This window comes from Prinia subflava, chromosome 1 (assembly GCF_021018805.1).
Source record: "Prinia subflava isolate CZ2003 ecotype Zambia chromosome 1, Cam_Psub_1.2, whole genome shotgun sequence".
NCBI classification, from domain to species: domain Eukaryota; kingdom Metazoa; phylum Chordata; class Aves; order Passeriformes; family Cisticolidae; genus Prinia; species Prinia subflava.
Genome location: NC_086247.1, coordinates 72,696,652 through 72,709,918, shown reverse-complemented (window position 1 = coordinate 72,709,918; position 13,267 = coordinate 72,696,652). Strand labels below are relative to the sequence as shown.

The window sequence follows — 13,267 nt, the reverse complement described above, 5'->3', positions numbered from 1 at the left end:
AACCGGATCTTTTCAGTCAAGTCTCCTGACTCCCTCCCTTGCAACACAAGCAATCTTTTTAATGGTTTCTTGTACAACCCTGATGTGCAAACCTCCTGACAGGTGTAACAGGACAAACACCCTCTTTCTGGTCATGACAAACCTTAATTTTGAGTTGTGCAGCTCCCATAGCACAGGGAGGTAGGACTCACTGTGCCTGGGTTATTATGCATTCAGCACAGCAATCTTATTGCACTACTTGGGTCACCTAGGGGACTGCCTATTTTCATTCAGAAAAAGACACCCATGAAGTGTGAAACATACTCTAAAAATTGATGACACTGTGGGAGTGTAGACACCTTGCTGACATGAAGATAGCATCATTGCAATTGTCTGAAGTTTGGTGAACTGAGTCCATCTATCAAGTCCATCTATCACCTGTTTAACACAGTCCTCAGATTATGGTCCCTACCTCACAGAGTACTCCTGAGCATCTAGTGGGTGACTGGGGAACTTGTTTATCATATACATCAAGAATAAAAATTTCTTTACTGATCTTTGTCTTGAAATTACATTATAATTTCCTTTGAGCTCTTTTGTCTTTCTCGTTTGCATACCCCCCCACCCTCCAACATGACACTCACCCAGACCATGTGCACTCACAGAGAAAATGAGTGCATGTCAGACCGAGGGCTAAGTTAATGTTCCTTACATACAGTGCCATTGTGGAAACAGGAATGGAAAATTTCAATCAGCCACAACAGACTCAAGGCTTTCTTGCCTGGCAAATGCAAGTCTAATCACAAATAACCTGGAACACTTTTCAACTTGTTGAGAATACTTATGGGTGTGGTTGTAACACGTTTGTGTGTGCTAGGGAGACATAGTAAAATTTTTAAGCTGCAAATTTGCCAGGACAGATTCATCTTAATTCGCCTCAAGTTTCATTCATAACATTTATTATAGTCAAGAAAATTCTTCAAGAAAATGCATCAGCAATCACACCACTGATGCTAAATATCTCAGTTATAAATAGTCTAAAGCCTCTGCAGTGTCTTAAATGTCTGCATTACACGCATCATAGTGTAGTACAGTGTTTGGCTGCATCTTTCCTTCTAAACTCCTCAGGTAATAAATAAATGAAAGGTGGAGTAAAGGCAACTGATGTAGAGCCTGCTGCACACTGCCTGTCTGCATGATCTGTCCCCACCCCTTCCGTTTGGGATGACTCTTGAGTGAAGCCTCTCCTCCTCACTTCCCAATCCCAAAATCTGCAGAAGAGTTGAAGAGCACCTGAAAACTGGATGGGCAGCACCAGGAGCAAAACTGTCAGCAAGAACTGGTTTTCTTTTTCTGTTTAGAGAAATCTCTCTGAGCAAAAGAAAGAAGCTGAAACAGGATCCTGCACTCCAGGTATGTGAGGGCAAACTGGTCCATGCAGACTGAGTTGACAGCAGAAAAGGATAACTACTTTTACCTGTGCTGAAAGGGAAAATCTGAAATTGCTAAGCAAGTAAATATAGCTCTTTGAAAAGGCATAAAAGACTATTATTTTGGTTTCAGTAAAAAATTTCACAAAGACAAGTGTCAAGGGGCAGATAAGATGAAGATAGAGGCTGTCAACTTCGGGAAATACAAAATTTGGGAAAGACTAAATTTAATTTTGAGTCTTTGCTACAAGCTGTGGTACAGCAATAGTTCTGAGGACACTGATAATTTATGTTCATCAAGTAGCAAATTCACATTAAAGGACCATAATATTTTTTTTCACCGTTATGGTAATGAATTTCCATTCTTGTCTTTGTTTGGTCCACTGAGCCCTTAGCATTGAAATGAAATGCTGCTGTAGCTTAAAATGTTAGCACTCGACCCAGGAAAAGGGCAGAGATGTCACATCTTGGCACCAGTAGTCCAAGGTTCTGCCAAACAGCACAGCACTTGGAGATCACGTGCTCCTACTCACTTTCTGGGAAGTGACGATTGTCCTTAACAGGATCTTTGCCTCTGTTTAACCTGATTATTTAAAAAAAAATATTTTTAACCTCACTTTCCAAGTAGAGATTTGTTTTTTCCTAATGAAAACTAAGACTCAGCAGAATATAACTGTGTTATATTGTTGCTCCTAGAAATGCAGTAGTTTGGGTCTGTCCTACCTTTGGTGGAGCCCATCTTTGCATTGTGTAAATAACTCTCCTCAGTTTCTATGTAACTTGCATAAAAGCTGAATGACACTGAGACACCCAAGGAGGAGCAGGACCACTGGAGAGAAGAAGCTTTAGGAAGGCTTTCTCTTAAGGAGCAGTAGGATGACACAGGATTCATCAATATCTGTGGCTTTTCCCATTAGCAGCAGGAGCTTTTCCCCCTGTTTGCAGCAGGCCCTGCATCTCCTCTGTGCTGCAGCGCAGTGATGAGCGGGACATAAAGGCGAGATGCTGCCTGCTTGGAACTGTGCCATGGGGAAAGCAGGAAAAGGAAAAGTGTAGTGGCTGAAATTGGTGGGAAGAGGGAATGAGGTGAGACTGGAAAAGTAGGAAATATCCCGGCGTGTTGCTTTGCCACACTGCATTGCGTAGGACAAAGCAGGAGGGAGCAAATAGAGCTTCTGACTGAATAGGATCCCATCAAACTTCTAAGCAGCTCAGGTGTGGCTGGCTATTTACTAACACTCTGCGCTGCCTGGTGCCTGGAAAGGAGCCAGCTGGCTCGGCCTCAGTCAGCACAGGCCAAACAAATGGTTTCTGGGAAGCAACCAGTGGATAGGGAGGAGGCTGGTTCACAACTATTGCACAGCTTAATGCCTCCTAAAGAACACTTCCGTGAAGGGGACACCATAGGTTGTGCCCTTCAGAACAAAATACCACAGTGGAGTAAGACTTTGGCTGCCATCTCAGAAGGCAGCAGTGTGAGCTATCTTTGGGAGTGCCTGTGGTTTCTCCAGGCAGCCTCCTGTTCTTCAACAAGCTCATTCATCTTAGGTTTTTAAAAAGAGAGGTAGGAAGCACTTTTGTATGAATAGACCTCTCTCAAGCATTTTCAGGCATTTCAAGCATTATGGGGGTCTTAAACCAGGAGATTATCTCCCATGTGTCACACCTTCCACTTTCATACAATACCAAAACAATGGAGATCTAATCCTGAACATCAGGCTACTTCATTCTTTCTCGAATCAAGCCTGACAGATGCTGAGAAAGGTGGGATAAAAATTAACACATGTAATCAATTCTCTGTTATCAGCACAGGGGATTACTGATGATGAGAGATCATCCATCTCATGGATTTATCTGAATGAGCTTCATTACAGCAGTAAAGCCATGTCTGCCCAGTTCCTGTATGTCTACACCATTATCAGCCAGGGTTGTGGTTGTAACCAAGTGTATTTGCTCAGTGGTGGCCCTACCAGATGTGGTGACAGCAGCCCCAGGGTTGGGAGAGGATGGGGAAGAACAGTGTCTCTGTTCTATGCATTGGAGAGGTTGATTATCTTGGGTATAGAGCAGTTTAAACCCATATAGAGTTTGGATTATCTTGGATATAAAGCAGTCTAAATGCATATAAAATATGGATTCTTTTACTGAGCCAGAGTGAATCATGCAAATGGGGAAGTGTTGTGTAGGGCATATGCAGGTGGTGAGTTTTTGTGGCATCAGCTCTCTGTTCTTCAGACTGTCAGTACCGTGCTTCCAATTGTGTCCGTATTGCCTAGGCAGAATTTCCCATTACTCTTTGAAATGTAGGCCTCTGCTGCTCTAGTCAGTGGAGGGCTGAGGAAGGCATGCATTTTTATAGGAACTTGCTGCTTTTAGATAGTTTTATGAAGTACATGTTACAACTCAAAATAAAATAATAGGTTGATGTAGAAATGATAAAGTGGAGACAGTCATAGTGTATGTGCCTGTGTACTGCACACCCAAGGACAGTTTCAAAGTCAGTACAGGACTAGGAAATGCTACTATTATCACTGCCCCTGCAGACTTAATTGGATTCCGTGTATGGATGCATTGTAACACCACTTTTAATTACAGGATCACAATCTACTTTTTGCACAGAGTCCATTCCAAGCTCCTGACACAGAGAGTCAGAACAACTTTTGCCATTAATCTGTCTAGCACATCTACTGGCTCATTGTCTCTAATTGCTACTTTTGGAGAAGGAACAAAACCACATACTCTCAAATATTCTGAATGAGGCTTGCACATAAGCTTGTTTTCTTGCAATCCCTTTCAAGGGCATAGGGGCACACAGCATAGGAGTCTAGTTTACAAATCTTTATTGCAGCTCTTCACTAACTGCGCCCAGTACTACTCTCAGAAGAGCTATGATGCTGCTACAGAAAACACAGATGAGCTACAAGGCACCAGCACCAAGACAAGCACTGAATGCTACACTTCAATGCAGCATTGAGTGCTGTGGTCCTTGCCAATAGTTCAGAGAAACCAGCACAGGATTCCCCATGAAGACATGCATGATGGTCCCATGCCTCAGGAGAGAGGGACATCGAAAGCCACAGTGCTTCACACCAGTGCTGACAGAGCCACGTGGCAGTGAAACAAATGTGACATGAGTGTCAAGACTTACATTAGCAGGTTGTTTGTAACTTGATAACTTTGATTTTGGTATTTCTCTTTATTTTCAGCTTAATAACATAAGAGACAAAGAGGCATTCTGAACTAGAACATTGCTTTTGCTTTTTTCTACTTTCTCTTTTCATACAAGGATGTCAATGTTATTCAGAAGATCATATTTGCCTTTTTGGCCTAAATAATTTTTTTTACATTCTTGCTATCTTTTTCTTATTCTTCATTTACTTTTTTTTTTTTTTTTTTTTTTTTTTAGGTTTTCAAATGGCTCATCCTTTTCTATATAATACTGGAGAAAGGTCTCACTATGGGTGCCTTGGACACGAAGTAGAAATTGAGCACATTAAGGCATATGTTTGTGGACCATCTTTTTCCACGGACAAAGCTGTGATTGTGGTTCATGATCTATTTGGATGGCGCTTCCCAGATATGAGATACATAGTGGATTTGATGGCAGGTCATGGATATATGTAAGCAATTTTCCTTTCTATCTTCCCTTTAAATGCACTGATAGCTCATCAGGCCCAAAGCTAGGCATAGCATATGAAGTTTCCGATACACATACGGTAGTCACACAATTTCAGTCTGAGCAAATAAAACAGAAAATAGACAAAATATTTCCATGGAGCCACCAAATCTACTAAAACTGACCCAGGTTAAATGGCTACCTCAGCACAAAGGCACAAGGAGTCTTGAAGTGCCTGTGTTTGTGCTTATGAAGCAGCATGGGTGATCCAAATAGAAACACTGGTATCTATTTTAAGTGGTATAAGCTTTTCAGAACCAAGCCTTTTGAACATTTGCTTTAGCTTGTAACAGCAAAGAGGTATATTTGTGTTTATATAGAATCAGTAGGTTTGTTTAATCATTTTATTTTTGTATTTAATGTCTGTCTCATGAAACAATGAGCATTTATTTATGTCTCTTCTTTTCTTCCATACAAAGATGTATACTTTTAGCTAGCTGATTGCCAGAATCGGATGAGTAAAACATGATTCAGACAGTGATCATGTAGATGTGTACTCTGGGGTAGAAGATACTAGAAGACATTTAGACATCCACAGATTCAATTAAACTTGACTGAATTCTGTATCTCACACAGAACCATCTGCCCAGACTTCTTCAAGGGGACAAAACCCTGGACATCTACTGATCACTGGGCTGACTTTCCTGACTGGTTGAAAAATCATGATCCTATGAAAGTAGACAAGTAAGATATGTATTTGTACTTGAACTGCTAAAAGTATCCAGCAAAAAAGGAGAATTTTTATGAAATGTTAGAAATGGCACCTCACAGCAGGGTAAGATGGCTGCACAACTGCAGTTTCTTATTCTGAATGATTCTTCTGTGGTCCTGGGCACTGTCTTGGCTGAGATTTGAAAAGGATCATCTGCTCTGCCCATCACTCTGCTTATTGTCCCCACCTTGTTTCCCTGAGCCTTTTTCTGACTAGGTTATACTGGCCACACAGGATCACAATGTTTCACAGGCTACAAAATGCCCACCATTGTCACCCACAAGTGCTGATTCTGCGCCCAGTTCCTCAAGATAAAGAGGAAAATTCTTCTGCAACTGCAGATGTTATCTGCCAGTTGTCACGTACCCATCTTGCTTTCTGCCTTGCAGATTGTGATAGGTACTGATGAGATTCTCCTGAGCAGCACTGCATAAAAATTTGCTAGACTGACCAAAACCTAAGATACATCTGATCCGCTGTATTATTTTTTCAGTGTGAAATAGAGGGATCATTACCTGTATGACCTAACAGAGCCTGTGAAAAGGCTTCCCTGAATTATGGCAGGCATTGCTGTTTCTTCAGCATCTCTCACCACAGATGAAAACTTCAGATGACAGTGAGGCAATGACACCCCATTACTCAGCTACCATCCTGCAGGCCACAAGTATTCTTCTGACCCTGTCCAGACAGTCAGCAGCCACAGACTATCTTCAATGTCTCTCAGCAAAGCTTTTGACCATATAATTCCACCAGCTGTGACCAATTTTTTTTAAAAGACAAATAAATAACGACTATAAAAAAATCTTACTCTGAAGAGGAGCAGATATTTTGGCACTGTCTTAAAAAATTAGGATCTCAGGACATGCTTTTTCAGTCTTCTAAGGGTTTACTTGTAGGTGAACATTCCAGTTCAGATCCATTGCTCTTTCAGAGAACATGAAATCCAACATGGAATCCATGACTTTCTTAATGCTTTTCAAAAAAAAACAAACCTAGAAGAGGATGGCCACAGCCCAGTGTCCTCTTCATGTCACTGTCATACTGGTTGTTTTTTTTTGGTCAGCCTAACCACACCGGAATGACCATACAACTCCACCTAATGTTTGAAAATATAGTCAATAGTTCATGAACTTTGCATTTAAACTCAATTTAAAACTTTGTAGGTAATGAAGAAGATAAAATTATTGAGACATCAGAAGTCAGCAATTTAAAAAATATTTACTTGTATTTATCTGCAAAAAAAAATTTTTTTTTAATTGCATCTCATGCAAAAGTTAGTTTTTTAAACATTGTAGTTACTGACAATTTAATGCGAGTAATTGCTTCTTTAGCATAACATTCTTGCACATGGGCTTGGTAAGATATTTTAGTATTAACTTGTGTAACAGGAATGACATAGGAAAAATCTTTATCTAAATGTGTGAGGTCTGTAGAGATAGTACAGTGAAGCTTATCTTTTCCTACAGTCCATAATGCAAGATGTTGTTCTACGTGCAGATATGTCTTGTCTTTAGTTGTCCTGTCCTAGACAGAGTGATTCAAATAAAAATTTACTAATTTTGAAAACAAAGGAGCAGGTGATAATTCAGGTAAGTATTTAAGTGCCTACACCTGTAGTTCCCTAAACTAGGACCAGAGATGTTAACTCTCATTTAATAACAGAAGCCACTGCTCTAGCCTGAAATGTGCTTTTTAAAGTAATCTCTGTTTTAAATGATTGAAGGTGCAGACACAGAAAAAAATACTGTGTATGTCTTTTGATTAACTTCTTAAATTGTCAAGTATTGGTTCTGCAATAGATTCCTTAGTTTACTTTTCTTTATATGTCTTAGGGAAGCTGATGTTGTCTTGAAGTATCTAAAGGAACAATGCGGTGCAAAGAAGATTGGTATCGTTGGGTTTTCCTGGGGTGGAATGGCAGTACATCACTTGATGCTGAAAAACCCTCAATTAACCGCTGGGGTGTCCCTCTATGGTAGTGTAGAACACATGAAAACTTACTTGGGTTCACATGACTATGCATAGCTTCTAATTCTACTTATTGCTTTGTAACAATTTCCACAAATACTCAGCTCAAAGGTGAGTTGAGATTTTGATCATGGTTATTTCAGCAATAAGCTATATTGGTATAAAAATATTAAGGATACTGTAACCAACAACAAAAAAAATCATTCCTTGTTTTAGGAGAGCAGAGAAAAATATGCTTTCCAAATGCTTATTCTCCATACAAATAGCCACTGTCCTGATCTAAGTAATATACCTAATGAGTAAACTTAAATAAAAATGTTCTCTTTTAATTTGCCATTTATCTCACAGGAATGCTAACCTCACTAATCGATTGTTTCTCAAAACATTATAGGAATAATTAGAGACTCTGAAGAAAGATACAATTTACTAAATCCCACGTTTTTCATTTTTGGTGAGAAAGACCACACTATTTCTTTGGATCAGGTAAGTTGTTTTTCTGGAAAGACTTCTTTTCACATAGTTCCTTTATTATTCATAGATATCCTTGTTAGAAACCATTTTCAAATAAAAAAAATTAGACAGGTTGTATGGTTCTGTTTATATTTCAACTTCCCCCCTATCTTGTTTAGGTTATTCAAAGCTTCTTTTTTGAGGTAAGAAATATAGTAAAGAATAGCCATCAGTCTTTGAGTGGCTAGATAAGCAGAATGTGAAACTGGGCGGGGATATCCAACTTGGTATGAGCCAAGCATCTCAAAAGCTTGGATACTACTGCTATGGGTGAGAAATCAGGAAGCTAAACCACTGAATTTGGACACTGAATGGAAAAAAGAAAAAAAAGTAGTTTCATCTTAGTAACTGAACTTTCTGATGATGGGCCCAATAACTAACTGCTTTTGCCACAAGAACACAAAATTAACTGTGTCAAGAGAGTTGAAGAGTTGAACCGTGTCAAAAGGCCATGAATTTTAGCTGAGACAACAACAACTTGTAGACTCAAATGTTTTGACTCCTGGCTGCCATCTATGTTCTGATATAACCCCTACTGTAAGCATATGTGAGAGGCTGGATAATTACATGGGTAGGAAGCTGGTGCCCTCTTCTGTGCATAAATTCTTTTTCTTCAGTGACAAGGATGCCATGTCACCTCTAGCACAGCTTGTTTTTTAGGGTAGGGTGTGACTGGAGAACTCAGTGTGCTCTGGGAATGCAGAAGTCATTTAATATTTACTTCAAAATGCATTAGTCAGCATATTAATCTATACTTCATATGTGTCTACTCTGCAGAGAAAAACAAATCCATGACTCTCTGTCCTCATTTTATGGTGAACATGTCTTTCTCCCAAGGGCACAATTTTGGCAAATGCATTTTTTCTGTCATGTGTTACACATTGAAACCACACCATTTCCTCCTGAAGCTTTCTTTCTGTGCAGATTGTATAAGTAAAAATTCCTGTTTAAAAAAAACCAAAAAAAACCACCACCAAACCTTCAAATATAGAATTTTCTGTACTGAAAAAAAGAGCTCCATGTAAAAAAACCCCACAAACCAAAACAACAAAAACCATAAAATAAATTACAATACCTTCTCTAATATGCACAAGGGGTAGAAGTAAACTTGTGGGTCAAAATAAGTGTTCATTCATCTATTTTCTGACTTTTACTGGAAATAAGCAGAAACTGTGCCAGCAAATGTATATGGGTACATGAACACATTATTAGTACTTTGCATACTAATCACCAAAACATTGTGCAAGAGCAATGTCTTTTTGTTTTTCTGTAAACTAAAAAAAAAAACCAAAACAAACAAAAACCAAAACCCTCCATGTTTTCTTAAACTCTGTAACTAAGCCTATCAAAATGTTTTGGAGTGATAGCCACTATGGTTTATGGAATATATTCTCTCAAGATCAGAGCTTCAAGTGTAGGTTACAAGCCTGAGAGTCTAAAGAGAAACATGCCTGTTCCTTTATGGCAATGAGATTTACCAAACCATATTTGCTGCAACTGTTGAAGTTCTTAGACTCACCCACATTTAAAAAAAGAGTTTCAGTCTTACACCCAAAGAGACATTTTCTCTATGAGAAACAGCAAATTTGGCAAACTTAAAAAATGTAATGGAAATGGATAATGTAATGGAAAATTTGCTTTCTTTTTTCAGATCTTCTTATTGGAGGACAAGCTGAAACAATATTGTAAAGTTCCATATAAAATTAAAGTTTATCCTGGGCAAGTTCATGGGTTTGCACAACTGAAGCCAGAAGATATGAAACCTGATGATAAACCTTATATTGAAGAAGCTAGAAGGGATATGATTGATTGGATCAAAATGTTTGTTTGACAATAACAGAAAGAAATGCTAAGCTTCAAGATCGGTGATTGACTTAGTATGAGAGAAGAAAACAGTCAAGGGAAAAATGTCTCATTTTGAAAGTTGTCATAAACTAAAATAGGAACATTTTAATTTATAGCTTTAAATTATTTTTGACAATATTTACAGAATATTGTGAAATAAAAGTCAGACTAAAGGATAATTAGGCATTAAAAAGTTTTTTTAAGTTTTCTTGCTTTTTATTTGCTTCATTGATGACCTTGATAGTCATGATAGTGTTTATCCATTTTTCTTTGCTAGTGAGCATGACTTCATCATGAGTTTACTGGAGCAATTTCAGGCTTTATTTTGGTATGATGATTGGTGTTCATAGGTGTTCACATGGGAAGTACCCTGGGTTTGCATACAGACATTTTCTTTTATTATCTACTAAGTATTTTTCTCAGCTGTACTGGGCAGAATTTCCCCATGCATGGAACAAACACTTGGCTATACTAAGGAGTTAGGAAGAAATGATGTTGTTAAGTTACACCCTCCTTGGCAATATTAAGAAGGGTATTTCTAGTATTCCTTCATCAGCATCAAGGAAAAACATAAACAGTCCCTCCTGTGGAAGTAACCCAGACATGAACACTGCAGAAACAGTGGGTTGGATGTCGTGGGGAAATTGGGTGAAATTGTGCTGGTGAGGCACAGGGCTCATGCAATCCTGATTATATTTTTTGCTTCATATTACATCCTTGTTGCTCTCTCAAGTTCTTCCCCTTTATCACCCTTATATCCTTCCAACAACATAATGTATAAACAAAAATAAGCATCCCCATGTACACTCTGCCTTTGTGAGTTTTTTGAATTTCATTGCCTTGGTAATGACTTGGCAATCAGCGTTTACTCAGAGATTCTCTAAGGAACCCACGGCCCTTTTTATTTTCTAGATCTGTCAGTTTCTTACCCTGTCACCTTGTTAATGCTGCCATAAGTTCAGGCCAGCTAGGTACACTGATATGACTTTCCCTTTGATATCAGGCAGTCTGGCAGTTTCACACATTATCCCATCAGTGTAACTATATGGTCACAGCATGCTGGTTGTTCACACACCTCAACAGACCGAGGATGTTAAACAATACTTGCTCAATGAGCCTCTTAAAAGGGCTTAAACTTTTTTTATGTACTCTGAGTTAGATGCATGGGAGAAATATCAACAAGATATTCTCAAGAGGCCAAAATAAAATTTAAAAAAAAAAAAGAAACCTTCACTGGCAACTACAGAAAATCAGAGAACTCAGAAAATCAGAAAATCAGGCAAAAGGCCTAGAGCAGCATTTTGTCAATGCAAAACATCCCACAAAGTGTTAACCTTGTCTATTCAACTTATCAAACTCCAAACCCACCTAATTTTAAATTATTCAAAGCTCCAGGAAGAGGGAATTAGAAGAAGAAAGGGACAAATACAGAAAAATATACAAAAGAACAAGTATAGCTACCATTTCTAGTTCCAGCAGTGTTCAGTCTCTCACAGTTCCATGCCCAGCTGTATTAATGCCTTTAAATATTTGAATCCTTATTCAATATGTCAGTAGCTGGTCTTGTTTAATTACAGAAAAGGTGTAAATTTTGTGTGTGTGAGATCCTGATTTTGATAATTAATCCTTCTGATATGAGCAGGAGTTCCTCTAGCACTGTCTTGCTTGCAAAAGAGCTGATGTTTTGGTACCTGTTTCCTTGCACTTTCTATTGCCCAGAGACCAGACACAGTCTGATCCACATGTAATCATTTTGTGTGGCTGTATAAAGAAATATACCCACTGGGCCATAAGAAATTTGGACAACCTTGCCTCTTCATGGAATACAGCCCTGGTGGTGAAAGCACAGACTTGGGAGCAGCTGCTTTGCCTTGCCTTGCCTTGCCTTGCCTTGCCTTGCCTTGCCTTGCCTTGCCTTGCCTTGCCTTGCCTTGCCTTGCCTTGCCTTGCCTTGCCTTGCCTTGCCTTGCCTTGCCTGGCAAGGGAACTGTCCCTTAAGACTATTTGCTGCCTTCATCTCTGATGAAGATGGTGAGCCATCTCTGGGAAATTGTAAGCCACAGTCATAAAAATTATATTGTGAGACCTCTTCAGATGGAAAATATTTACATCCATGAACTTCAACTAATAGGGGATTCTGTGCTGCTTATTTCTCAAGTCTGAAGTTCTGCTTTGCAGTCAGTGAGTTTTCAGGTGGAAGAAGAAGGGATTTTGTGTGTGTGTGTGTGTAAATAAGGGCATTTTAAGGTATGTGAACATAGTAATTTTTCTTTTCAGTTGTATTGGGGACCTTGAAATCCACAACACAAATGGTTGTCTCTTAAACTCAAGGACTGTCAAAATTACACAGCCAAGGTCACTGCTGTACATTAAAATGTGCACTGTGAGGTACAGTACAATACATTTATCATCAGTGTGAGTTGCTGCTATTTACCATCCAAAAAATTCTGGAACTGAGACTCTTTTGTTCTTCGGGTATCGGTAAATAAGCCTTGTCTACTCGCTTGTAGTGCATGACAAAGAATTAGGACTGAAGACAATTTATGTAATACTTGCATTTAGACAGTCCATAGTCATGAAGGGGATTGTTAGATTTGTCTTCTTTTAGATTCACTACAGTCAAGCACCTAAGCTTTTGCTTTTTAATTCTGAGGAACAGCATAGAAAATGGATGTACAAATTTTCCAGACAAGCTAGGAAGAGAATGTTTTCCAAGGGCAAAGGAGGAGATGAATGTGCCCGAGATGACTGAAAAATGGGTGCATGCAGACATGCCTAGATCACAGTCCTAGGACTAAGCAGGCTTAAGTCACTGCAAAAAGGACATGTCCTGAAATGCTCCTGACTTGCCCAGGGAAGATGGTGGCTGTGAGTGTGTTGACACAAACAATTAATTTACTAGACCTGGTTGCCTTCATGGTTCTCAAGAATGAAGGAAGGCATCAGAAGCAGGTCATAGGCCAAAATAACCTTAGATAATAAAGATGGTAAGAGAGCTGGAGCACCTTTCCTGTGGAGACAGGGTGAGAGAGCTGGGCTTGTTCAGCCTGGAGTTCAGCAGGAGTGGGGCAAGGCTGGGGGCTGGGTGTGGCTGGACTGGGGGGCTGCCTCTGTCTTCACCCTCCATGGGTGCAGTGGAGAAGGTCG

At 39.3% G+C, this 13,267-nt stretch overlaps 1 protein-coding gene across 1 annotated transcript; it reads left to right on the top strand.

Annotated features, from left to right (window-relative positions):
* The first annotated feature begins 876 nt into the window (after nucleotides 1–876).
* LOC134551884 (carboxymethylenebutenolidase homolog) lies at nucleotides 877–12,039 on the top strand. Its single transcript, XM_063399871.1, has 6 exons — nucleotides 877–1,392; nucleotides 4,816–5,029; nucleotides 5,662–5,769; nucleotides 7,630–7,772; nucleotides 8,157–8,248; nucleotides 9,927–12,039. Exons 2-6 carry the CDS (start codon nucleotides 4,824–4,826, stop codon nucleotides 10,104–10,106), a joined length of 729 nt encoding a protein of 242 aa, XP_063255941.1. The 5' UTR covers nucleotides 877–1,392; nucleotides 4,816–4,823; the 3' UTR covers nucleotides 10,107–12,039.
* Nucleotides 12,040–13,267: the final 1,228 nt, after the last annotated feature.